The 27526-nt window shown below is 46.9% G+C and overlaps 1 protein-coding gene across 1 annotated transcript in view; it reads left to right on the forward strand.

Moving 5' to 3' along the window:
- INSC (INSC spindle orientation adaptor protein) overlaps nt 1–27526 on the forward strand; it is a 129417-nt gene that overhangs the window by 37106 nt on the left and 64785 nt on the right. The window contains exons 3-4 of the mRNA XM_008150999.3: nt 25572–25917; nt 26899–26951. Of these exons, the coding sequence (XP_008149221.2) occupies nt 25572–25917; nt 26899–26951 (399 nt within the window). The remainder of the gene's footprint in view (nt 1–25571; nt 25918–26898; nt 26952–27526) is intronic.

A 27526-nucleotide genomic window follows, 5' to 3' on the forward strand; every position in this document is an offset into this window, starting at 1 on the left:
CCCTCCTCTGATCTCCCTTAGCAAGTGACCTCACTGAGAAAATAAGCAATCACAGACAGACACTCTCAGCAGCCTAATATTGTAAGCCAGGAGAAAGTGGAACTGATGTAGATGAAGTAGACTCTTAGTTTTACAGCTCCGGTGCCAGCCAGGTGGGAGGTCCATAGCTATGGAGCCAGGTGGGCGGTATCAGCTCTGACAGTAGTACTTTGGGACACCTCCACAGAGCCTGCTGGGTCCCGGGATGGTCAGATCAGAGCTTGTGGGAAGGTGAGGAAGATATCCTCACAGGGCCGTTAGGACAGTGATTAGGAGTTGGGAGAGTCTCAACTTGATTCTTGGTTCTGTTACTTATTAGCTGTAACCTTGGGCTTTAGTTTCTGCATCTATGAAAGGGAGATATTTATGCTTACATCATCGGGTTGTTATGAGAGTTTAGGAAAATTTGCATAAAGCACCTGCCTGACATGGGAGCTGCTCCATCAATGTCAACTTCCTCAGAAGAGGAATAGCTCCCCGGAGTAGGGCACGTGGGCCAAGGTAGATCAGCTCCTGGCGCCCTTCCAAGCTTCTGGGAACCACTGATATCTCTTTCTCACTTCCAACCTCCCCAGAAGTTATAAGGATAAAAGGAAATTAAATCACACAAAAATGATTTAGAAATTAGATTTCATTTACCCGTGGTCTTCCGAGATCTGAAAATATTAAATGGAAAGTTTCAGAAATAAACAATTCATAAGTTTTAAATTGTGTGATGTTCCGAGTATCATGATTAAATCTTGTGCTGTCTTCCTCAGTCTCGCCTGGGACATGAGTCATCCCTTTGTCCTGGCTGGAGACGCTACCTGCCTATTAGTCACTAAGAAGCTGTCTCAGTTATCAGATTGCCTCCTGCGGTGCTTGTGTTCTAGCAACTTATTTTAATAGTCACTTTAAAAGTTATTTTAAAGCGAAAGAGTAGTGATGCTGGCAATTTCAACCTGCCAAAGAGAAGCCATATAGTGCTTGTTATGTATCATCAGAAGGTTACTCTTAGCCTAAGGCCATGTCAATGCCTCCGTCATTCATTCACCTCATTTCATCTCATCACATAGGCATTTTATCATCTCACATCACCAAGGGAAGGGTGAGGTCAGGGCAATAAGATATTTTGAGAGACCACATTCACATAACTTTCATTACAGTATATTGTTCTATTTTATTATTAGTTATTGTTGTTAATCTCTTACTGTGCCTAAATTATAAATTAAACTTTACCATAGGTATGTATGCATAGGGAAAAAACAACAACAGTATGCCTAGGGTTTGGTGCTATTATTCACAGTTTCAGGCACCCTCTGGGAGCCTTGGAATGTATCCCTGCAGATAAGGGGGGATACTGTATACTTTTAGAGGCAGGATAGGGCTTCTAGTTGATATTATATAGCAGATACCTTGACAGGAAAACTCTCAACTAAGATGACTTCATGAGTTCTGGCTGGCCACAAGCATTGCAACCTGAGAAAATGCTTTTTTAGAATGTCTTCATCCTCACAGGGTGGGCTGCAAAGAGAAGATGTTATTTCCTCTAATATAGCCACAGCCTGAAATTGGCAGGCTTTCCCAGAACACTGGGGGAATACAATCCCTGTGCCTACCAACATATCAATCATGTGTGTTCTGGGGGCAGGTGCATAGGCCAAACTCACAGAGAAGACTCATGTGTATTTACAGGATGTGGGAGGGGTTAATTCATTGAATCTGAGTCTGCATTGGGGGCAGACAATAGCAGCCACCTCTTCTTTCCTCTTGTTCCAAGTTGCGGAGGCCTCTGTCATGGGGAACAACACCATGATTATTGTGCCCAGATAAATAATTCATGTTAGATAATTGGCTTCTTTCTGTTGCGTTCCACTGAAACTCAATTTCACTCTGTGGTGCCAATGTTCACCTCAATATACAAAATAAACAAATGCTGCGAAGTTGTGTGGGACCATCCATCAGCCTGGGTGAATCATATGGGTCAGGCTTTTGGTTTTTGAGACCCTTATAAGTAAACTAGAAGCCTGATGCATGAAGATTCGTGCAAGAATGGGCCTTCCTTCCCCTGGCTGCTGGCACTGCCTTTCCACCTTCCCACACTGCCCAGAGGCCTGGAGCGGCTGGGGCACTGTGGAACGCAAGCGTCCTGCCCTGCCCCCGGCTGCTTGGTGCCTGTGTATGCAAATTAACCTGCCATCTTTGTTGGGTTAATTTGCATATTCACTCCTGATTGGCTGGTGGGTGTCACGAAGGTACGGTCAATTTGCATCTCACTCTTTTATTAGTGTAGATAGCATCAAAAGGGCTTTTCTAGGTGCAGGCTCCTGGGTGAGAGTAGAGGGCGAGGAGCAACAGCATCCCTGTCCAGGGCTTGGGATCCTATGCTGAACTGACATGGGTGTTAGGAGGGGATGTGACAGGCTTTATAACACTGACTGTATCTGAATCTCCTGGGGAACTTTCATATTTAAAAGCAATAAAATAAGGAAGCCAAAGTACAAAACCCTTTCTTGGAAACTTTAATGTGGGCCTAAGTGGCGACAACTTATAGGCCTTAGAATTGGACTTGGGCTCAACTCCCAGCTTCGCTTCCTACCAGCTGTGTGCCCTTGGCTGGCCCTAAAGCCATGTAAGCACCAGTTTCATCTTCTATAACAGGGTGGCAGTGATCGTTACTTTAAAAGTTTGTGTAAGTACTGGGGTTCAAGAAGGAAGGTCTCTCTAGGGTGCAGGGTGCTTGGTAGTGCACAACCCACACTTCACCAGCCGTCCTGGTGACAGAAACTATCCCTCCCTCCATCCCTCAGTAGTGGAAACCTTGCCAGCTCAGGTCCAAATACCTCCCTGGAGGGTCAAGAATTTATGAGTGGCAGTGAAGAGGGCAGGAGATCAGCTCTCTGGAGAACAGGAGACTGTGGCTGCTATGTGTCTAGCTGGAGCTGTTTGCTAATGATACTCCCAGCAGCTAGAGACAAGTCCTTTCTTAAAGAGGAATCAGAGCGCCATGTACAACGTTCACCTCATGAGGAAACTGAGGCTGGAAGCGGTGAAGTGACTTGCCAAGGACAGAGCTGGGAAGGAGCAGAGCTTGATACATGCTCCCAGAGGGAGCTTGAGCCTGAGCACTGGCCCATCCTCGATCCAGTCTGTCTTTTCCACAGTATTCCTGGGAGCATTACACAAGCAAATTGTTCACTCCTTTATTCATTAGCCTTCAACTAAATTTTTCCTATAAATACTAGTAATGTATTAAGTGCAGATCACATGCCTTGTGCGTTGCTTATATTGTTAACCAAATAGGGCACGATCCCTTCCTATGGAACTCACTTGACTTATCTCTTGACCTGATGAGGCCTGGATCTGTAGCCAGTGTACAACGTGGTTCTTTCATTCGGGACCCCTCACTGTCCGAGATGAGCCGGGACGGGGGAGTGCAACTGCTGGGTCACCGCTGGCCTGCTGGCGAGGAGCCCTCCAGCTTCCTGAGCCAGTGGGGACCTTCGCAGGCCAGCCTGTCTCCAAGGAGATAATGGCTTGCATGTGTGTGCCCCTGGTCTGTGGCTGGTTTTCTGCTGCTGGGCTGATTTCTGGGCCTGCGGTGAAATGTGCAGACTGTAATTGTCAATGGGATAATTGGATATTTTTCTGTTGTTTAAACCAACAGGAAGGCCAATCAAAGTTAGAATCAAATTCCCTCCCTTCTCAACATCTCCCAAGAGAAATCCACAGAGACAAAGGGCGTGACCTGGTGAAGGCAGAGGGACAGTGATTCAACAGTTGTTTTTAAGAAGAGAGGTTAGATTTAAATTCAATACAGTGCTGGGAACTGGGATCATAGAAGCATGGAACATTGTTGCTGGACATGCCTCAGAGCTCATCTGTGTCATCCCTTCATGACAAGATGGGGAAACTGAGGCCGAGAGAAAGGAATAGAGCTGCCAAAATGCTCTTCAGGCTTCCTCCTGCCCATTGTGGAGTCCTGCCTTCTCTGGGCTGTCTCTTAAAGCTCATTCTCCCACCCAGCCTCCAGTAAGTCCTAGAAGCTCTGTGTCCAAGCCCCAGAGTAATTCTCATTAGCAATGATCTGTAACAGACACCATTTCATTCATCCACTCATTCATTCAAATGAGATTTACTTTGGGCTAAGAACTTTAGGCCAGGCCCTGGGTAGTACAATAATGATTTATGTAAATACTATCTTTCCTACTCAGTGATAAATGTCCTGAGGGCTGAATTCATTTCTGATTCATATTTGTGCTCCTGTGAGCATTAGAATACACACAGTAGGAGCTCAGTAAGTGGTTGAATGAATAAGTGTTTAATAAATGTTTGATGAATGAAGGACACATGGCTGATGGGTCTCAGGTGACTGTGAGAATTAGCTTGGATTTTGTTTCTTTCTCCAAAATATCCCTACTTCCAGCAAGCCGTTCTCATTCTTTTTGGTAGAAAACTGCTGCTTAGAGGGAAAGAGTAAGCTAGCGTTTTATCTTCATTAATTTAAATACTCTTTCTGAGTGAAAGCCAAAGGTTTAATTGCTTGATGGAGTCAGAGAGCTGGAGAGACATTTTTCTCCCTTCTAAAGAATAGTAATTCAGAAATATTTTCAGTTTTTAGTTTTAAATTCACTGGAAAATAGGCTGCAGTTTTATTATGCAGTCTGTTGCTGAAGAATAGAATGCAGTGGGGAGCAGAGACTTAGAGGCAAAGACTCCCTCCCTCCCCCCCTCCCTCCCTTCCTTCCTGGCCCTGCTTTTTATTTACCTGCTGTGTGTCATCAGGCAAATCCCCCCACCCCCTGCCGCCCCCGGCCCCGCTCAACTGCCCCACTCTATGAGGGTTAATTTCTTTGTGTGAGGATGAGGAGGAGACAAGTTTCCCCAGGGACCCTTTCAGCCTTTACTATTCTAGAAGTCTGTGAGTGAGTTTTGGATAGTCTGTTCCCTGTTCTGGAAAAAACAACAACATTCCACTTCAATGCCTCAGGGCTGGGGAAGCAATCCCATTGACCAAAATGAGGTCTTCTATTCCTTCCTATGACATGCACAGAGGTCTAGGGTTTGCCTTGTAGCTGGCATGGAAGTTGTAAGACCTACCGGCTTGGGAGTCCCTTCCAGATTCTGAGGCGGTGTCCAGTTCAGGTTTTATGGAAGCTTTTGGTATATTCAGGAGAAGTGTTCTAGGGGGAGGAAGAGGTTGCCCTACTTTGATGGGATACAAAACAGATAAATCTATAAATCCCAGCACTCCCACATGCTTCGTGATTTCAAGTCCTTGCTTTTGACTTCATCTTCACCCCTCTGACTATACTTAGCAACTTGCCATTTTCTCAGCGTGTGGTCTGATGCCATCACTCATTTGCACATGCTATTTGTTTCTTCTGTGGGAACCCTCTGCTTCTTCCGCTGGTGAACTTGAGGCATCCTTCCGTGCTGGCCTTGGGGAGCTTTCTCAGAGAGTCTAGCTTGGGCTAAGCCTCCATTCTCTGTGCTTCCAAAATTTGTTGTGCTCACCTCCAAATGCCACGTGAAGGACAGTGAGCCACAATTGCTTATTTGCAGTCATTCATTCAGTAAATAGTATCCAGTGCCTACGGTGTAGCAGGTGCTGAGCTTGGTGGAGGGACCATGTCATTTGCATTACAAGGTCCTGCCTTCTCGGAGAACATGTTTTCATCATCTTCCCTCTGTAATCCCAGCGACGTAGCCCAGTACCTGACACACTGGGGCGCCTAGTAAGGGTTGGGGGCCGTTACAAAGTGTTCTCAGCATAGTAGAGTGTTCCCTTACAGAGAATTCACCACTTCACACAGTAGGTGGAATAGAGTAAGGCAGAGACATCCAAACTCTAGACTTTGAAGGAACAATCGAAGTCCATTTTAAGTGAAAAAAAGACACTAAAACGAACCAACAAGAGTGTAGACATAGCTTTCCATAAACTATTGACCTCCAACATTTGGGGGAACACTGGATGGCAGGCCAACAAGATTAGCTGGGGGTGATGAACTGGTACCAGCAGCTGGCGGGGGGGGGGAGTTGGGGGGCAAGGTATGGGTCTGTTGAATTGGAAAATAGTGTTCCCTTTGGCATCTGAAGGATGAGGCACTATTACCTTCCCCCAGTGATGGGATTTGATGAATGAAGGTGGCAATCTAAGGACAGAAGCAGAGACAGAGCAAGGCCAGTGAGGGGGTGGGAGAACTCTTTGCAGCTGGAGTCCTGAGAGGGTTACTTCCCACCTTGTGTACATGGTCTTCCTGGCTCCCTGCTCTGGCACTTCTGGCACAAACTTGTCAGATGTGGATGGGGCCACAGGCATCTGACAAGTTTTGTCTTGACTTGAAACAATGTATAAACAATTCTCTCCCAGAAAGAAATGAGACAAGGGTTTGAAAAATGACTAGATATACCGTAGTCAAATCAGCGGTCGCCACCTGGTGGTCTGTGGACCACTGGTGGCCCATGAGGTCCGAAAGGTTGGCGACCGCTGGTCTAAATGATCACAAGTTTTAAAAGGGCATTGATATGTCACATAGGGTAGTCTAGCATAGTAGAAAGAGCTCTGGCTATGGATTTGAAGGTGAGAATAGCACCTAAATTGCTAAAGAAATCAGAGAGCCTAGTATGATAGTCAAGAGCAAGCTCTGGTCTTAGACATCCTAGGTTGTTTTTTTTTTTTTAATATATTTTATTGATTTTTTTTTTTTTTTTACAGAGAGGAAGGGAGAGTGATAGAGAGTTAGAAACATTGATGAGAGAGAAACATCGATCAGCTGCCTCCTGCACACTCCCTACTGGGGATGTGCCCGCAACCAAGGTACATGCTCTTGACCAGAATCAAACCTGGGACCCTTGAGTCCACAGGCCGACGCTCTATCCAGTTAGGGCAAGACCTCCTAGGTTCTTATTTCTACTTATCCACTGAATGACCTTGGTCAAGTCATTTAACCTACCAAATCTCAGTTATGTGAGGCTCGAGGAATTGTTTTGAAGGTTAAGTGAATAATTAAGATTGAATTAAGCCCTTAACACAGTGCCTAGTATGTAATAAGCATTCAATAACTTTACTTTTATTGTCACTATTGGCAGTGAGTTTTGGACAAGTTATATAATGTTTCTAAGCCTCAGTTTCTAAATCTGTAAAATGGGATGGTAATCTCCAACCATGTAACAGCTATAAGGGCTAAAGGAGAGAATGCTTGATACACAGAGGTACTCTATTGTTGATAATCCTCTGCTTGCTGTGTGGGCAGTTAATTCCCTCTGACTTTAGAAATATTTTAGGGAGCCCATTGTTGCATACTGCAATTTCTTGGTCTGTTACTATGCCACTCCCTTCTCTTACACCAACTCCACCCTGAATAAATCCAGCTTAAAAAAAAATGTATCCAACCAGTAGCCTGGTATGTGGAGATGATTGTGGTCACATCTGGCTTTGTGTTTAGAATCTGCCAGACTCCAGAAAGCCCAGGTTTTGAGGCTTGGTCACCTCCTTCCAGATGTTCTAGGAAAGCTGCCATCAGAGAGCAAGGAGTGGGGTTACTCGGGGATTAGGCATTTGCTTATCTCAGGGGTTCTGCTGAGTACCTCACAGGAGCCCCACTCTGGGATGCCCTCGCTGCTCCCAGGCGTGGGGGCAATGTTTATAGCATCAGGCTCAGATTCTAGTTCACTGTGGAGACAGAGGAAATTCAACCCCGGTCCCGGCCCCTGGCCCCTCCAGCTCTTTGGCTGGAGACCCTACGGCTCCACAAAGGGAATGTGATTCATTGCCAGTCCATCTGCTTTGACCTCAATTTTCAGTTTCCTTCCTCTGTGTGAGTAATCGGAGCAGTCGACTGTACTCGCAAAGGAAAGATTTCATGCACAGTGAGATGGCACCTTGAAGTTCATTGCTTAAGACAATTGAACCACTGGGAGTTGCGAGATGCAGGGCCAGCAAGCAGCCCCCACTGCACAGCAGGCGCTGCCCAGTTTAACCAGACTTTATGTATTAGAGTTAATCGACAAATCCGATAGAAGAGGTGGAACCCAGAGGACCAGAAAGCTAATGACAGAGTCAGGCAAGCTATGCAATTACGGGATGCTCAACAGGAACACGGGCCAAACCTTAATGAGCCTCAGTCCCTAGACTCTCAAATTGAGAAGAGCAGCTCATTATGTGGCGGCATGGTGACTGAGTCAGGGAGTGGACTGGCGAGTGGTGGGGCCATGCGGGGCTCACCAGGCCTGGTCCCCTCCTTCTCCGGGAAAGTTTGGGGCCTCTTTGACGGACCTCTCTGCAGGGCCTGGCCCCTTCTGCTGTGACCTCGTATATCCCACTTGTCATGGTTCCTCACCCTGCAACCAAGCAAAATGAAGCCCCGGCTCCTCCCTGGGTGGGCTTCCTGTCTCGGCCAGGGCAGTGGCTTCACCCAGAGCAGAAACCCAAGGGCCAGCCTCACTCTTTCCTTCTGCTCATGTCCCTCCCAGGTCATCTGCTTTTCCTATCCCACGTCACTGCCCTCGTTCCGGCTTCTGTCCTCTCTTTGTTTTATAACCGTCATCTCCCAGCAGGCCATCCTCCTATCTGCTCTGGCTCATTTTTCATTTTCTACTAACTCTCTGCATAGTTCTGTCACTGCCCTGCTCTAAGATGTTTTCCGTGGCTCCAAACTGCCTCCAGGGTTACATTCAAATTCCGAATCATGTCAAGGTCTTTGATCCATGGGTCCCTGTTTTTCCCTTTAAGCCCCTTCCTGGCCCCTCCCTCACGGGCCCCCGACGCTTGATTGAGTCCAATGAGACTTCTTGTGGTATTGCTATTTTTATACCTCAAGGCCTTTTCACATTTATGTGGAAATCGTTTTGTCCTTGTCATCCTGGCCAACTCCCCTCCTCTAAGAACCGGGCAAATGTCATTTCCTTTGTGTACACATTCCCAGGCGAAGTCAGGCCTTGTTTGCTAGGATCCTGGGCTCCTGCTCACAGCTTTGTGGTGGCCCATGGCCCTGCGGCGGTCAGTTGATAAGAGCAGAGACGCAGGACTCCAGAGACTGAGTTTGAGTGATGGCCCCACCACTTACTCACCATGTGACCTCTCCGCACAGAAGTCTCCGGGTCTGTAAATGGGGGTAATAATAGTCTTTCTCACTGGGTCTGGGGGCCCTTCTGGAGGGCCCAGCATGATGAGTCTTCCCACAACTGGGGGTAGAGAACCCTTGGTCAGGGCCTGAGGCTTGGGGATAGAGCGAGCGTGTGGTGGAGGAGAGGGGTCCAAGTGGTGGGGCCTGGAGGCTGATGAGGCTCCGCAGCCCTGCAGACTGGGTAGATTGGCTCTTGGCCACCCTCTAGTGGTGGCTTCTGTATTCTCACCTGCATTTTCTAGAACCACACGGGGGTATCAGGATGGCAACTAGCATATTAGATCTGTGAATTCTCCTAAATGTTTCACTGCAGCAAATGAAAAGAATTCTCCTTAAAGTAAGGAGGAGAACAGAATGGGAAAGACAAAGCCAAACCCTTTTAGTTTACACACCAGGCCCCTTGTTTAGCCATGAAGGTTGAGGGCAGCTGAGGCTGACTTAGTGCCTGTGAGAATGCAGTTATAATTTCACCTGGCAGTACTAACATGCCATTTGGACAGAGTAACATTAAGGACATGGGGTCCAGAGCCCGATGGGCTGGGTTCAGAGCCAAACTTGGCCACTCACAAGCTAGGTGATCTCCAAGCTTCAGTTTCCTCATCTCTAAAACTGAGATACTACGAGGCCCCTCCTCACAGGGTCGTTGTGAAAGCTAAATGAGATAATACACATGAAGCCGACCACATGATTGCTGGCACAGGGCCCAGCCTCAGTAAATGTTAGCAGTAATGATTATGGATTTCTTTTCCTTGACCCTCACACAACCCAATGAGACAGACCGTACAACTGTATAGATTCTTGTCCTTCCCGTTTGATACTTAATTCAGTTTTATAAACAGACACTGAGCATCTACAGTGCTAGAGGTGGCATGTAGGAAGGACATGGCAGATACAAGCCCTCCTCTGCTTGTAGTCTATTGGACACAGCAGATGTTAATCAAGGAGTTAAACACTTGAAACTGGTCTCTTGATGGGGGAAAGACAGGGTATTGCAGACACGTGTGGAACATGGGACATAAGTTCATGTCAGAGAAACCTGCTTCAGAGGAGACATTTAGGCTGGGATTTCGAGGATGCACAGGCATCAGCAAGGCGAAGGGGAGATGGAGAGAGGGGGGTCCGTATGTGCAAAGTCTGGAGGCTGGAGGTCATAGCAGAGGGACTGAAACCGTGGCTGGCACAGTGGTTGGAAATGAGGGAGAAGGCAGGTCAGGGACTGGGGCTCAGAGAGGGCAAGCATCCTGTAGAACGAACATTTAGCGAGGGGTAGCAGCGGGAGGGGGACCGGATGCTGCTTCCGCCTCAGGTGTCCTTGCTGCTAGCATCGTCATGCTGACTCTCATGCGTACATTGGCAACGCACAAGTGTATCTTTTTTAGATGTTGAAAATGAGTTGCTGCTGAGCTAATAGAGGCCAGGAAATGTTCAGAGCGCCCCCGCGCTCTCTGAGGGCATCTGAAATGCCAGTGTTCGACAGCGTGAGATGATGAGCTCTGAGTCATGGAGAGGAGGCGGTTGTCAAATGCACACACTGGCTCATTGGGCTGGAAAGTTACCTGAACTAACTTCATGTTTCTTAACTTTCTGAAACAAATAACAGCCCGCTGTCTCAGGGTGCCGGACGGACTGTGGAGGCGGCCAGGGCTTTGGAGCCAGGCAGACCTGGATTGAAGTCTGGGCTCTGCCATTGATTAGCCAGAGGCACCTCTCTGAGCCTCCGTTCTGTTCCTTCTCTGTAAAATGAGGATAATAAAAAGTCTTGCTGTGAATACAAAGTAGATATTGTATATGCAAGCACTTGATATGTGCCCGGCATACAGAAAAGTACTCAATAACGTTTTCTGTATAGCAAGCTTGGAAACGAGCTAGATTTTTTTTTAATGGGTTTTTAGAGTGGTCGAACCTCTTCCTTAACCTTCAAACCCTTCTGTAGACTGATGGAAGGCCACAACCTGGAGAAATGGATAGGGCAAAGTGACATTATTCATGCCCCTTCACAAATGACTCCTGGTGTACGGTGGGCCCCACTGCCCCTTCCCCAGCATTCCTGAGGATATCGGAAATGTGGGATCAACCCACTACGGTGTTAGGTTGGGGATTTCTGGGGAACAATCAGGAAACTCCAGTGCTACAGCTTGGAGCAGAGGGTCGGTGCAGGAGATGGCAGAGAACATGGGATCACAGAGGGAAAGAGGCCAACCCAAGGTAACAGGTGGATGCAGGAGGCTTTTTGCAGAATCCATGGAAGGAGAGAAAGCCTCCTTCCTGGTTCTCTGGCTTCGATGCTGCACAGATGGATCCACAGCCGGTCGGGAGCAGGACTGCTGTGAGCTGTCCAACACCAGACCCTGGGGAGGCTCTGCACTTGAAGTGTGAACTCGGAGTCAGGCCTGGAGAATGGTCTGCTCCTCACACGGAAGCCCCGATGCACAGAGGCCCGTGCCGAGGCAGCTCAGCGTGGGGTTCGGAGGTGGATCAGAAGCAGGGTCATCCTGACAGCACTGGACGATTTGAACAAACTCAGAGAAGTGACATTTCCTTTAGTCACAACCGGCTGGGGCTTCAGTGCCTTAGTGAGGAGGGGCTGAACTTAATGCCCCAAACCACACTGTAAATTATTTATAGCTTGTTGCATAAATAATTATGCTCAAGTTAACTGTTTAGTAAACAGTTTATACTTCACTGCATCCATCAGAGGTTAAGGCATTCTAAAACAACCTGTGTTGTTTCTGTACAGCCCTTCGCCAGAGAGCCTTCCAGGTTGGGTTGAAGAGAGATGTCAGGTGGACCCAGCTGCCATCTGGTGACATCAGATGACTCAGAGAGAATTCTCCCGTGTGTTCAGTGTGGAACCCAGCGTGCTTGCAGTGGCTTCCTACGTGGCCTAGCCCGAGTCCCTTCTCCGAGTGCACGTCCTCTCACCTTTCCCTTGCTCTCGGCACTCTAGCCCACTTCTCTCCATACTGTTTCCCCGAACAAACCAGGCGCACTCCCGCCGAGGGCCTCTGCCTGTCTGTTCCCTCTGCCTGGAATGTCTGTGTCCATATTTCGGCTTAGTTGATTCTCTAACCTCTTTGACATGTTTACTTAAGTCTTACGTTCCCAAAGGCCCCACCCTGACCACTTATTTAAAGTGGCCATTACCTTCCTGCTTCCCACATGGACAAGCTTTTCCCCACTTATTCTGACTCTACTTTTTTAAAAAAGGATCTTTATTATTCAAAGTATTACAGCTGTCCCCTTTTTGTTCCCATTGACCCCTCCTCCCCACTCCTAGCCTCTCCCCAGGCCTTCACTATTGTGTGTCATGGGTTATGCATATATGCATGTAAGTTCTGACTCTACTTTTTTTTTTAAAAAATATTTTTATTGATTTCGGAGAGGAAAGGAGAGGGAGAGAAAGATAGAAACATCAATGATGAGAGAGAATCATGGATCGGCTGCCTCCTGCATATCCCACACTGGGGATCCAGCCTGTAACCCAGGCATGTGGCCTGACCGAGAATTGAACCATTGGCCTCTATGGTTCATAGATCGATGCTCAATGACTGAGCCATGCCAGCTGGGTCCTGGTTCTACTTTCTAATAGAAGTTATTGGCTTGTAACATACTATATACTGTTAAATTTATTATAGTCTGTTTTCCCTTGCTATAAAGTACCCTTCATAGGGACAGGGATTTTGTACTTTTTGTTTGTAATGTATCCCAAGCAGCTAGAGCAGGTCTGGGCACATAGGTAGGCACTAAGGAAGTATTTACTGAGTGGATGAATGAATATTCAGGGTGGGAACTGTGAAAGCACGAAGGCTGCACATTCCGCGAGGATGCTGGGAGTGCCTGGAAGTTGTGGGGATGCAGTTTTTTTGGGGGAGGTCCAGTCGGTGAGAGGGACTGGGCATCCTCAAAAGAGGAGACAGTAGTCCCATTAGACTTACCCTGTGGGACTCAAACCGAACTCATCTTCCTGATTTTCCAAAAATTGTTTCTTCTAATCCACTCAGCAACTCAAGTAAAAAAAAACCCACGTCACATCTTTATTTCCAGTTATTCATTATCCACATGAGTCAGTATCTGGGTCCTGCTGATTTTATCTTTTTAATTATTCTGGCATAATTATTCTCCAGCGTCACCGCAATCACCGCCAGCATTCAGAGGGAGGCAGGGTTCAGGAAAGCTGCTCTACATACACAGAGCTTCATCATCTTTTGTTTTTGCGTAGGATTCAAAAATCTGGTGCGTGCCTTCCGAGAGTTCCCCCAGCGCTGCTTCCGCCCCTCCCACCCGAGGACCTGAGCATCCTTTGTCTCTGCCGTCCCTGCCCTGCTCACTTGCCATTCTAACCCCAGAAGTTTCTTCCCAGTGTGGTACGTGGTTGTAGGGTTGGATCGGCTTTGAGAGGATGTCTTGCTTTCACCCGACATCGGAGAGGCCGCCCTCCTCGGAGTTTCAGTTACTGTTCTCAAATTGTCCTGCTGTGCTTCCCGGTCAATACCTGCTGGTTGCTTTGGGGTCCTCCGTTCTCACATGCATCAGATGCCACCTTCTTGCTTCCCTCTTCTTCCTCTCCTACAGAGGACACCAGGCAGGCCTTGCAGCTGTAGGGGGCTTGTCCCACCTGCCTGTATTTTGAGGTTTGTGGGGGCTATTTGACCATCTAGTTTTGTTGTAAAATATTATCCACGGGGTTTGGATAGTGTTAGCTAATGGTTCTGTCAGTTCTTATGTGGGGATTTGGAGAGATTAACTATCTATGCTGCCATCACTGCCATCTTTCTAGAATTTTTCCGATTTCTCTGACTTTTAAGTAACTAAGCTCTGAGGATACAGCTTTCTTTTTTAAAAATAGAATTTTATTGGTTTCAGAGAGGAAGGGAGGAAAGAGAGATGGAAACATCAGTGATGAGAGAGAATCATTGATTGGCTGCCTCTTGCATGTCCCACACTGGGGATCGAACCTGCGACCCAGGCATGTGTCCTGACTGGGAATCAAACTTTGACCTCGTGGTTCATGGGTCGATGCTCAACCACTGAGCCACACCACCTGGGCGTCTTTTATTTAAAAAAATATAAATTCTTATTGATTTCAGAGAGGAAGGGAGAAGACAGAGGCAGCTTCTTTAATTTAAACAGTTTCAATAATCATAAGCACACATAGCACTGCCTGTCAGGGATGCTTATTCTAAGCAAATGTGTATGTAAGTGAAATGGTGACTGTGACAGCCAGAGATGTCTAGTGGAGTCCAGACAGCATGGCACTGCCCAGAAGGCAAGGTGGTTATGTGGGGTGGGCCTGGCAGGGCCTGGCAGCTAGAGTGATACCCAGTGTGAGGTGCTGAAGGGAGAAAGGAGGACAGTTGTCCAATGCCACTTTGTGGCTGCCTGAACTGGTCTTTTTTTGGGTGTGTGTGTGGGGGTGGGTATACATGAGATGAACTCTAGGGACTCCTGGAAATACTTGAGACTTCTGGCTGTTGTTTTGGGATGAGGGTGAGGTTGAGTTACATCTCTTCTCTGGGACCACATGAGCTTTCCGAGGGCAGGCAATGATCACCAGCACAAGGCCTGGCACACAATTAGCATCAAACGTGTTCCGTGAAATCAGGTGCATCAGGGATTGACTGAGAGACACTGCTTAATGTTTTAAACCTGGTTGAACTGGTTGAGAGTATCATATGTCTGTTACAGTATCATGTGGGGCAGACACTTCCCCGAAGAGCTCAGATCTCCCTTCAGCCTCTTCCCCTGGGCTTGAGGAAATATACCTCACCTCACCAGAAAACTGTCTATTTCTAAGTTCTGAGAATTGGGACAATGGTTGCTAAGGGTACAAGCTCTGCCCAGCCACAGCATTGCTTTAGTTGAGTATAGGAATGTTTAGAAAATCCTATATAATAAAGAGGTAATATGCAAATTGACCCTCACACTATCACAAAAGATGGTTGCCCCCATGTGGTCAAAGATGGCTGCCACAAGATGGCCGGCAGGGGAGGGTAGGAGATCAGGCTGGCAGGGTAGGGCAGTTGGGGACGACCAGGCCTGCAGGGGAGGGCAGTTAGGGGTGACCAGGCTGGCAGGGAAGGGCAGTTAGGGGTGACTGGGCTGGCAGGGGAGGGCAGTTGGGGGCGACCAGGCTGACAGGGGAGGGCAGTTGGGTGTGACCAGGCCTACAGGGAAGGGCAGTTGCGGGGGACTGGGCCAGCAGGGGAGGGCAGTTGGGAGTTACTGGGCCAGCAGGGGAGGGCAGTTGGGGGTGATTGGGCTGGCAGGGGAGGGCTGTTGGGGGCAATTGGGCTGGCAGGGGAGCAGTTAGGTGTCGATCATGCTGGCAGGGTAGTGGTTAAGGGTGATCAGGTTGGCAGGCAGGTGAGTGGTTGGGAGCCAGCAGTCCCAGATTATGAAAGGGATGTCTGACTGCTGGTTTAGGCTGTGGGATCAGGCCTAAACCAGCAGTTGGACATCTCCCAAGGGGTCCCAGAGGGTGCAGGCTGGGCTGAGGGACACCCCCCAGTGCACGAATTTTATGCACCGGGCCTCTAGTTACTTGTATAAAAGGCATCTCTGGTTCTATTGATACCTGCTTCAAGTATTTCTATTTAAGACAAAAATTTTATTATTGTCTTTTGTTACTTGCCCATCTTTCACACTTTTACCACAGTGCAGGGAACTCACCTATATTTTGCCTGAGATCCCAGCCAAAGACAGAATCTGAAAATCCTGAAATCTAGTTCCAGAACAGAGGAGAGAGTGAGTTCAGAGGGTTCCTATGTGCCAGGCCAGGGCAGTCATGCTCATCTTGAGTAACACTCTGCAAGTTCAGAAAACACTTGCAGCTGCTGTAGCAAGGCTCACATGTTTGATGTTTCCCAGGCAGTCTTTGGTTTACTTGATTCGATTAAATATTTATTGCTGCCTACTATGTGTCAGACTCCATGCTGAGTGCTGGTGATGCTGAGATAAATCAGACAGTGCTTGTCATTGAGGCTCTCTCCAAGTCTGCTGGAGGAGCGAGACCGGTGGAGAAACTCGGTGGTGTGGTCGGTAGGTGCAGTCTTTGGAACCAGGCTGTTTGCATGGAGTGCTGGCTCTCTTCAGTCACGTAAGTCTCCTGTACCTCCACATTTTCACCTGTAAAATGGAGACAATAATAGTGTGCACTTAATCAGGTTACTGTGTGAATAAAATAATGCATGATGAGTGCACAGCCTTAGGGGGTGCTGTAAGAGTCCAATAAAACTTGGTTATTATTATGGGTGGCTTTTGTCTACTGTGATTCCCTTTTCCTGTGATTTCAGAACTGCTTTCCACCCTATTCTCCATTTTTTAAAAAAGCTAAACACAGCTATATTATTATCGTAATGATTTAGCTGTAACTTGGGCAGTTTGGGTGCAAAACATGCTGGGAGAAGTCAGGCGGGATGGGATGCCTTGACCGGCCAATCTATTGTTCCCTCCACCTGCTGGTGGGCCAAAGTCCCTAATGTCCTCCCGTGTCTTGGGCAGAGTTGGCCTTGGACCTGGCAGGAGCTGGGGACTAGCCACTGAGTAGGGTTGAGAAGAGGCAGGGATCAATGGCTTTACTTGTTGGCTCGGTTTAGTCTTCTCTGTGTTTGGTTCCTACTTGGGGAGGAGAAGGTATCTGTTTAACGATCTCTAAAGAGAAGTTATTTTAAGCTCATTCTTAAAGAAAACCAGATTCCTCTTTCCCCACAGGTGTGCACCATCTGTCCTCATTTCGGAGGCTGTCACCCTGGAAGTGGCTCCTGCCACTGGACAGCCAGGAGTGGGTGTGGCCTGAAAGCAGTAATTACATTTCTGGGGCCCCAGATCCTGGTCTGCCCGCCATTTTTTTTTGTTTTGTTTTGTTTAGTTTTGTTAATCCTTACCCAAGGATATTTTTTCCATTTATTTTTTTTTAGAGAGAGTGGAAGGAAGGAGGAGAGACAGAGAGAAACATCAGTATGAGATGTTTCTCCCACATGTGCCCTGACTGGGGTCAGGGATCGAGCCTGCAACTGACGTATGTGCCCTTGACCAGAATTGAACCTGAGACCCTTCATTCCATGGGCCAATGCTCTAACCACTGAGCAAACCAGCTAGGGCCATGTGGCATTTTAGACAGAATCGGGCTCACAGCTTCCCTTTGTCTTCCTATTGCTCATAAGCTGCCCCGAAATGCTTGCTTGGAAATGGTCCTTCCTGTCTCCCTGTGTTAAGGCAGCCTCATCTTGCTCTCTGCCCCTCTATTTTTCTTTTTTGAGGGGTGGGCAGAGAGGGAAGCAGCAAAGCATAGAGGTGAAGAGCAGACTCAAGTCAGCAAGACCAGGGTTCCAATCGCAGGGCTACTACTTTCTACCTGGTGATTTTTCTTCTCTGCATCTCAGCTTCCTCATCTGTAAAAATGGGGATAACAATGGGACCTAGCTCAGAAAGTTGTCCTGAGAAGTAAATAAAATAATCCATGTGAAGCACTTAGCACTGTGCTCACCACGTGGAGTGTGCTAAATAAATGCTAGCCCTATTATAGTTATTATCATAGGTGCTAACGTGTTACATATGGGAAAGGGCAGCAAAAAGAACTAAGATTTTTGAGTATCTCCTTTGTGCCAGTCACTGTTCTAGGCCCTTCACATTCACCATTTAATTATTCCATCAACCTGGTGTGGAAAGTTCAATTACTCTGTTTTATAGATGGATACATTGAGACTCAGAGAAGTTAAGAATCTTACTCAAAAGACTAAGGTATCCTGTCAAAAGTCAGGATACTGGTTGTCCTGGTTGGGGAGTGACCAGCTGGCGGCACAGGGAGACTTCTGGGATCTGGAACTATTCTGTTTCTTTATCTGGCTCCTGGATACAGGGGTATGTTGACCTCATGAAAATTCATTGAGCTGCAACTCGATATTATGATTTACTAACTGTTATTTACATATGTTATTTCAATAAAAATTTCAGAAACAGGAAAACATAAATGGCAGCAGTAGCAGCAGCAGGAGGCTGCCCTTGGCCACAGATTATGGGGAGCACAGCCAGCTCTTCCTACCCCCGCACACTGACGGGAAGCCTTGGTCTGCCGAAGCTCCTTGTGGGCTCAAGGCCCTTTCACAATGGGCTGTTCCGTCCCAAGGAAGCTCTGGTTCAAGGCCTGTTCATGTAATGAAGGAAAAAGCTGGGTTATCATGAGCCAATGTGAGCACCTGACTCTGCCAGAGGGAGGCCTCTCTGAGGCAGCTAAGCACAGAAGGTGCGGATCCTAGAGGCTTGCCTGGGGGTCAGCCACTGGTGGGCTCCAGGGCGGATAATGGGCCGACTGGAAGACAAACCCAGCTAGGCTTGCCATGTTTCCTTCTCCTGAGAGAACAACTTCTATTCGTTGGCCCACCTGGGGACCCCCTTTTCACCACTTTCAGATTAATATATACTTAAATTAATTTCAGAGAGGAAGGGAGAGTGAGAGAGAGATAGAAACATCAATGATGAGAGAGAATCATTGATCAGCTACCTCCTGCATGCCCCCCTCCCCGCCACTGGAGATCTAGTCCACAACCAGGGCATGTGCCATGATGGGGATTGAACCATGACCTCCTGGTTTATGGGTCAACCCTCAAACACTGAGGCACGCCAGCCGGGCACTTTCAGGTTCCTTGAGGAAGCTTCCACTCCTGCTCCATAGCCAGGTCCCTCCTACCCATGCACTGGAGCTTGGTTTCTCTAGGTCTTCCATCCACGGGGCACGTGACACGAAGTCAGAGAGATAGTCCGTCTCAGCCTGTGCTTCTGGCTGGGGAAGAAGCAAACGAAGTGAAATTCTTTCTGGGGGAATGTGGTGAGACATCCTCAGGCCTATCCTCCAGACTCCACCTCCAACCCCAAGCCCTCTATATTTTTAAAGAAACTTTTTTAAAATTTGAAAATAGTGTTAGATTTACAGAAAGTTTCAAATGTGGCACAGAGTGTTCCCCCACACCCCACACCCCACACCACACACCCCACACCCAGTTCCCCTGATTGTTCACGTCTTATATGAGCAAGGGACATTTGTCACAACCAAGGAACCAGCACAGGTCCATCACTATTAACTAAATGCGAGACTTTATTCAGATGCCACTAGTTTTCCATGAATGTCCTTTCTCTTTCAGGATTCCATCCTGGGTGTCCTATTACACTCAGTCATGTCCTCTGGCCTATGGCAGTGCCTCATTCCTCCCTTGTTTTTGGTGGCCCTGGTGACCTTGAGGAGTTCTGGTCCTGTATCTTGTAGAATGTCCCTCAGTTTGGGTCCCTGATGTCTTTCCCATGATGAGACAGAGGTTGTGTATTTTGGGGAATAATGCCTTAGAAGCAAAGTGTCCTTCTCAACACATTGCATCAGGATCACATGCTATCAACAAAGCTTATCAAGTGGCGAGATTCAGTTCGATCACTTGGCTAAGGTGGTGCCAGGTTTCTACACTGCAAAGCTACCTTTTCCCTCCACTTTCTCAACTCTTTTCTCTGGAATTGAGTCACTAAGTAAAGCCCACGCTCAAACCCCATCCCATCTGTTTGTAATCGTGTTTATCTGATGCAAGGCCTGTAAACACACACGCATCTGAGTCCGAGAGATACACAGACTCACACCCAGGCACCCAGACTTGGGCATACAGATAATACAGACATTCACCCAGACGAGTCCATATCCACAAACAGATGCTCACAGGAACAAATACGCAGATACTGAGAAATCCATAGTTTTGTCATCCCATTTCTCTGACCAGCAGAGTGATAAATCAATTAGGATTTTAATGAACACAGCATCTGAAATCCCACTTCCTGTCTACTTTGTAAGTGTCTTAGAGAGCAAGAACTAGGTATGCCTCCAGGGAGTTGGGGGTGGAGGGGGGTGACAGAAATGCAAGTTTTGGATCTAATCAGGCCTCTGGTGGCTCCCCTTTCTTACTTCCTGTCTCTTTCATGGCCCTTTTCCACCCAGGCCAGAAGGAAGAGGGTGTGAATGTCTCCCCAGAGCTCTTCCACCAGGGAGGTGCGCTGAGATCCCACCCCAGGACTGGTTTCCTTGGTGCCAGGTGCTGCGAGGCAGCAGTCTTTCAGCCCCACTAGCCACTGCCTCTGTTGCCCTTCCCTGTCCTCCTTCAATAGCATCTCAGAACTTTCAGCATAAACCTGACTCTGGCTTTCAAAGCTTCTAAGATCAGGGTCCTGGCCACCTCTCCTGTTTTCCCTCTCACTGCTCCCTCTTTTCCAGCCCAACTGACCATCGTCCTGTTGTCTGCCCCCTGGAATATGCTCCCACTTCTTCATGTGTCCAACCCTCCCCGACTCTGAAGCCACCTTCTCCAGGCACCTTCCCCTGTCCTCCAACTGGTTGCGACAGCTCCCTTCTTTACATTTCCAGAAAACCCTTTCTTTAAGGGATGGCACGCACTCACCTCTGCTCAGTTGTTTGTGTACTTGTGTTGTAGAAAGAGTTCTTTTTATTAGAAGCAATAGAAGTGGACTCTTGGACATACTGTGTAGTCCCTCACTGAAGCTGCTGTTGTGAATGTGACCCACGTTCAGCAGCTCTGGTCTCTGTGACTCTTGGTTTTAAGTGTCACAGTTTGGGGAGAGGAAATTGGATGAGTGCACCTTGGTTCGGGAGCCCACCCATGGCTCACCCAGCAACTATGGCTGGGGACATTTTCCCAGCACAGACAGGACCACTGGGGCACCGTTCCTGTATTTGGAAGGAGAGATCTTTCCCAAAGAGAAGGGAAAAGCGGAAGCCTCCCCAGGAGGCAGCTGAGTGTAACGTGTCTTTGCTACTGAAAGAAGGAGGAAGGAGGCTGGGAAGCCAAGAACAACAGATGTCCACTGCAAAGTGTTTATGGAGCGAGTGCCAGTGAGCGAGTGATGAGTTCATTTGTTGCCTTTTAAAACCCCAAGATCAGTTGGTCTCCCAGTTCTCTATCTCTAGAACATGATGATCATATGCTTTTCCATTTTCTGTCTCCCCTTTCCAGTCCTGTGGTCTTGGGGTAGCCTGAGTGGTGGAGGCATAGGGAGTCCTCTGCAGGGGAAAGCATTACATGCCTGCACTCTGACACTCATTTGCTGGAGTATGTTTACTGAGTAGCTGGTATATGCAGGGCACTGGCAATAAACCAGATACGAGGGATTGTCCCTCACAGGACTTGGAAAGTTTCAGAAAAACACCAATTACGATAGAAAGTTGTTAGTGCTTCAGTGGAGGATGCATGAAGGGGTATGAGGCCCTTGGGAGTAGCTGGGGAGCTCTGGATTTTCAAAGAAAGTAACATTAGAGCTGGGTTTTGAAGAGTGAGTAGGAGCTTGCTAGGTAGAGAGGAAGGAAAGGAGGGTCTGTAGGAGAGAACTGTGCAAGGCCACAGGGCTTTGTAGAAGAGAGTGGTGTGGCTGGGAAATAGGAAAGTTGATTGTGCGGAGTGTACTTCCAGTTAATAATAGCGCGTTTTGTAATCAAAGAAAACACTATAATTTCAAGAGAAACATCAAAAGTGCTTTATTCAAAGTAATGTCCATCACTAGCTACACATTTCCCCATCTTTCAGGTAATTTGTGGATACTGTCCCAATAGAATTTTTCTTGTTTTGAGGCAAACCGTTCAAAGACCCAATTTTCCACTTCTTCGTATGTTTTTAAAATGCTGCTCAGAAAGTGCATGTTCCATCAATCGAAACAAGTGGTAATCTGAAGGAGCAAGGTCTGGTGAATACAGCCGGTGGGTTAATACTTCCCAGGCAAGATCTTTTAACGTGTCTTTAACTGGTTTTGAAGTGTGTGATGGTGCGTCATCATGAAGCAAAATTTCTTTGCCGTGTCTTCTGGCACATTCTGGTCATTTTACAATCAAAGTGTGGTTCAAATTGATTATTTGTTGTTGGTAGTGATCAGTACTAACGGTTTCACCTGGTTTTAGAAGCTCACAATACACCACACCTTCCTGATCCCACCATATGCAGAACGTTGTCTTCTTTCCGAAGCGATTTGGCCTTGCAGTCGATGTTGATGGTTGACCTGGATCAACCCATGATTTTGTGCATTTGGGATTCTCAAAGTAAATCCACTTTTCATCGCCAGTTACTATTTGATCCAAAAAAGACTTTCTTTCATGCCATTGAAGCAACATTTTACTGATGACTTTTCGGTTTTCCATTTGTCTTTCGTTCAGTTGATGTGGCACCCATTTTCCTTCCTTTAAAATCTTTCCCATTGCTTGTAAACGATCGGAAATTGTTTGCTGAGCAACGTTTAATCTTCTGCAAGTTGTTTTTGAGTTTGACACACATCTTCATCTAGTAATACTTGTAATTGTTGGTCTTCAAACTTTTTCGGTTGACCTGATGTTCTTTGTCTTTCACATTGAAATCATCACTTTTAAAGCATTTAAACCAGCGTTCACAAGTATCTTGAGATGAAGCATGTTCACCATAAGCTTCCCGAAGTATTCAGCAGTACTTTAATTCAAAATAAAGTAATGAATTATAACTTCCCACAAATGCTCTTTTTTTGGCACAAAATTCAGCATTGTTAAGTGTAAAAATATCTATGCTGTTAATACCTTCAGCAAATTGGACATATGAAGTTTTGAAGCTTATTGTCAATACAACAAATAGCATACATATCAAATCGCATATATATCAACATATGTGTAACTCCATCTATTGAAAAATATCCGCATTATTAACCAGTACACTTATAGTATGTGTTTTTGGCAAGGGTGCTAAGAAGTGGAGGAAGATGGAAAAGAGAGAGGCATGGGAAGGGAGGATGGAGTTAGATCTTGGATGCCCCTGATCTGAGCCTTATGAATTTTAGTTATGCAGGGGGGCAGTGGTGGTGGTAGGGACACACAGGGAATAATAATAATAATATATATATTTATATATATTCCCACTTACATAAAACGAGAGGCTCGGTGCATGAAATTCATGCATGGGTAGGGTTCCTAGGCCTGGCTGGCAATCAGGGCCAATGGAGGCCTTCTGGTTGCCGGCCGGGGCCTCCCTTCCCCACCCCCTGGTGGTCAGCACACATCATAGCGAGCGATCGAACTCCCGGTCTCCCAGTTGAACTCCCAAGGGGACACTTTGCATATTAGGCTTTTATATATACATATATATATAGATTAAATATGAGTTCATAAAGATAGTGTGGACAGCAGGGCACTGTGATTTCAGGTTGTTCTCTCTATTTCATTATTCATACATATATATTTATATAATCTTTATAAAACATAATAGCTATTTTTATAAAGGGAGAGCAAGAAAGAAAGGTCATTGGTGAGTTTTTGCTTTTAACAATAGTCAAACAGTTACACCGTTCAGAAAGTCCTGCTCCTTCTCTATAAATAACAGTAAATATGAAGGTATGGTTTAACTGCAATAAATGGAGCATGCCTTTATAATTCTAGTTCTGCTGGGTGCATTTGCCTCACCTAGCTGGCCTCATCAGTGCCCTCTGGATGCTGTCTTGACTCAAAATAAAACCTATGTCCTCACCAGTGTCCCACACAGCCTTACAGAAGCTGCCTCCCTGCCCCGCCCTCCCTGCCCCCACCTCTCTCACCTCATGTGCTGCATCCCTCTCTCTTCCTGGCTGACACCGGCATCCTTGCTATTCCCACCCATCTCAAGGACACTCGTGCCCCAGAGCCTTTGCACTTGCTGTGCTCTCTCCCTAAAACAGTTTGCTCCCAGATATCCACGTAGCTCACTCTCTCATATCCTTCCAATCTTGGCTCAAATGCCCCTATCTCAGTAAGCCTTCTCTCACCCACCTATTTTAAATTGCTATGTCTACTGCCCCTCCCACTCCCAACACTCTCTACTCTCCTTCCCCGTTCTCTTGTCCTTCACAGCACGTACCACCTCGAACATATTACATGCATTGCTTATTTATTTTGGAAGTTGCTTAGAAAGTTGACTGTCACCTCACTTGAATGTAAGCTTCCCAAGGGAAGTGATCTTATGTATGTGTTTGCTGTTACAGCCCAGGGCTTTGAAGAGTACTTGGCACATATTAGGCACCAAGTACATATTTTTAACATAAGTGAAAGTGGGAGGCAGGTGGGGAATGGCTTGAGGCAGCAAGATCAGGGACAGAAACACTAGTTAGAGGACTGTTGCAAGCCAGAGACAAAGGGGCTTGAGCCTGGCCTTAAAGATGAACTGTGCACGTCTTCTGTCCTAATCTTCAGATGATGTTGAAATCTGTCATTGTGAAATTTCTTCCTACTTTGTCTCGATGCTCTAGGCAGATCAAAAGCCCCAGGAGAGTGGAGGCTTGGCATGTTCATCTCCATTTTCCCGCAGTGCCTGGCATTTATATGATATTAAATGTGAGGCACTCAACAAATGTTCAGTGCTTCATTAATGATGTTATTACTGAACTGTATTTGACTTAGTGAATTTCAGAGAGAATTATATTCAATAAATATCTTGGGATCTAATCTACATTCTCATGCTGTTATACTGGAGTTAATTTTGTCTCATTAAAAAAAAACAACAGCATACATGCTGATGATAGGAAATTGATAAATTAGGGAAAAGTTGAAAAAAATAAAAGCCTTAGTTCCACCACCCATAAAGAACCATCAACATTTTAATCTTTTATTTAAATATTTTTTTTCCAGACATAGTTTTTTAAAACACAATTATAACAATTATGTGTTTACAGTCTTGCATACCACTTTCCCTACTTTATTAGTGCACACATTTTTCTTTGCTCTAAACTTTTGGAAAGCATTATTTTTTAAATAAATGCATACTATATAACCAAGTAGTTGTACCACAGCTTACTTAACTAACATTTGATAATTACACTGTTTCCAGTTTCCTCTTATTACAAAGATCATGTGCTACTCTGCAAACTTATTGCTTATTATTTGTCTGGTCATCTGCCTCTGAAACTTCTGTGACTGTCTTATTATCTGTTAAATGAACATAATCCTATATAATAAAAGGCTAATATGCAAATTGACTGAACGGCAGAACGACTGGTTGCTATGACATGCACTGACCACTAGGGGGCAGACGCTGAATGCAGGAGGAGCACCACTCAGCCAGAAGCTGGGCTCATGGCTGCGAGCGCAGCAGCGGAGGCGGGACCCCTTCCTGCCTCTGTGGCAGCACTAAGGATGTCCAACTGCAGGCCTAAGCCGGCAGTCGGACATTTCCTGAGGGCTCCTGGACTGTGAGAGGGCACAGGCTGGGCTGAGGGACCCCTTCTCCCCCCGAGTGCACAGATTTTGTGCACTGGGCTTCTAGTGAGAAATAAAAGGATTAAGGTAGGCAAATGCAAGACACAGTGATGAGCACATAGGTGTTCAGTAAACATCAGGTGTCTTGGAATTAAAACCTTTGGAAATTGTGGAGGGTTGATAGCCACTGCACTGTTCCCCTGCTGCAGGCTGCACCTGATGCAGGTGGACTCGGTCCAACGCTGGATGGAGGACCTGAAGCTCATGACCGAGTGCGAGTGCATGTGTGTCCTGCAGGCGAAGCCCATCAGCCTGGAGGAGGATGCACAAGGTGACCTCATCCTGGCGGGTGGCCCAGGCCCTGGAGACCCCCTGCAGCTGCTGCTCAAGCGGGGCTGGGTCATCAGCACCGAGCTGCGCAGGATCGGCCAGAAGCTGGCCCAGGACCGCTGGGCACGTGTCCACAGCATGAGCGTGCGTCTGACCTGCCACGCCCGCTCCATGGTCAGCGAGTACAGTGCTGTCAGCAGGAGTTCCTCGCAGGAGATGGGCCAGGTCAGTTGTCCTGGGTTGGGTGTGGGAGGGCATGCTTTCTAGAAGAATGGGTCTAAATTCTGGGGCATCTGAACTCTCCCTGCCCCAGGGACCTCCTTCCTCTTCCAGGAAGGCAGGGAAGGCAGTAAGGACATTTATTGAGTGTAAACTCTGTGCTGGGAAGTGTGCTAGGCCTTTTTACACACATATCCTTTAACTTGCACAACCTCTGAAGCAGATATAGCCATTATGAGAGGCTGCGCAATGATTAAGTATACCACTTTAACGCCAGACTGCCTGGGTTCAAATGTCAGCTCTGCTGTGTGACGTTGGCAAGTTACTTAACTTCTCTGTGCCCTAGTTCTATCATCCTAATGAGTATAATAACAGTATTTGTTTCCTAGAACTGTTGTGAGGACTGATTTGTTACATGTAAAACATTAAAAACAGCTGATTAAGAATATTAGCTGGTATGTAGTATTGTCCTCACTTTATAGATAAGAAAACAGAAACTCAGAGAACCTAACTAACTTGTCCAAAGTGATGCACTAAATGGTGTAATCAGGATTCAACCTAAACCTTTCTAATTCCAAAGCCCATGACTTCTTCTCCAAGACCAAGGTGCACCACTGGAACCTCACCCCTATTGTTTCTCTTTCCACTGGCATTTGCTTTCCACCTTAGTGCTTTACCTTCTCCTGGCCTCACTTTGCAGGCAGTAAACTTCTATTCATGCTTGGAAGCCCAGCTCGAATGCCTCTTCCTCTCTGAAGCTTCCCAGATTGCCAGGCATAACTAATTGCTCAGTATTCTCTTCTTAGCGCTCCCCACGCAGCTGGTGATGATCTCTTTTGTCATATCACACTGTATTATAACTTATGTGCCTGTTTCCCAAATCGGATGATTCGATTCTTCATCTTTATGCCCCACAGGGCCCAGTGCAGCAGTTGGTCCTCAGTCAATGTTTATTGAATCGAACAAAATTGACCTATTTTTCTATAGGTTGAGAAGCTGCTAATGGAGAAGTGCTCAGAGCTCTCAGCAGTCACAGAGAGGTAAATCTGGGTGCTGGGTAAACGTGGACAGGGGGTGCCCTGTCCTCAGGTGGTGGAAGGGGCTGGCATCTTCTCCCAGAGGGAGAGTGGGAGTCGGGGGGAGGGGGGACTGGTGATGGTCTGGGAATTTCCTTCTGCTGACTTTTATCAGCAGCACTGAAAAACTCCCTTGGGATTTTCTGTCCCATTTTCAGTCCCTGGGTAGAATGTAAACGACAGAGGAGAGGCCTGGGCATGGGAAGAAAGGATTCTTGAGGGTTGGTTTTAAGGAATAGGTTCCCACAGCTTTGGGAAGGCCCTCTGGCCCCCGGGGTCAAGGCAAGGTGAAGGCAGACACTCACATCCTTACATTCACATACACCATAGACACGGATTTCACAGACACTCACTTGCTCATACGCAGATATATAAACACACACTCGTGCAATCTCAGAAATACACTCACACCCTCTTCTCTGTATGTCACACACATACACATACATCATTTATACTCGGACACCCCCTCCCCCCAACACACACACTCAACCTCACATGTACACACACCCAGTTATGTGTTGGCATTCTCCCTCACCCCT

Source organism: Eptesicus fuscus, chromosome 13, assembly GCF_027574615.1.
Source record: "Eptesicus fuscus isolate TK198812 chromosome 13, DD_ASM_mEF_20220401, whole genome shotgun sequence".
Lineage (NCBI taxonomy): Eukaryota > Metazoa > Chordata > Mammalia > Chiroptera > Vespertilionidae > Eptesicus > Eptesicus fuscus.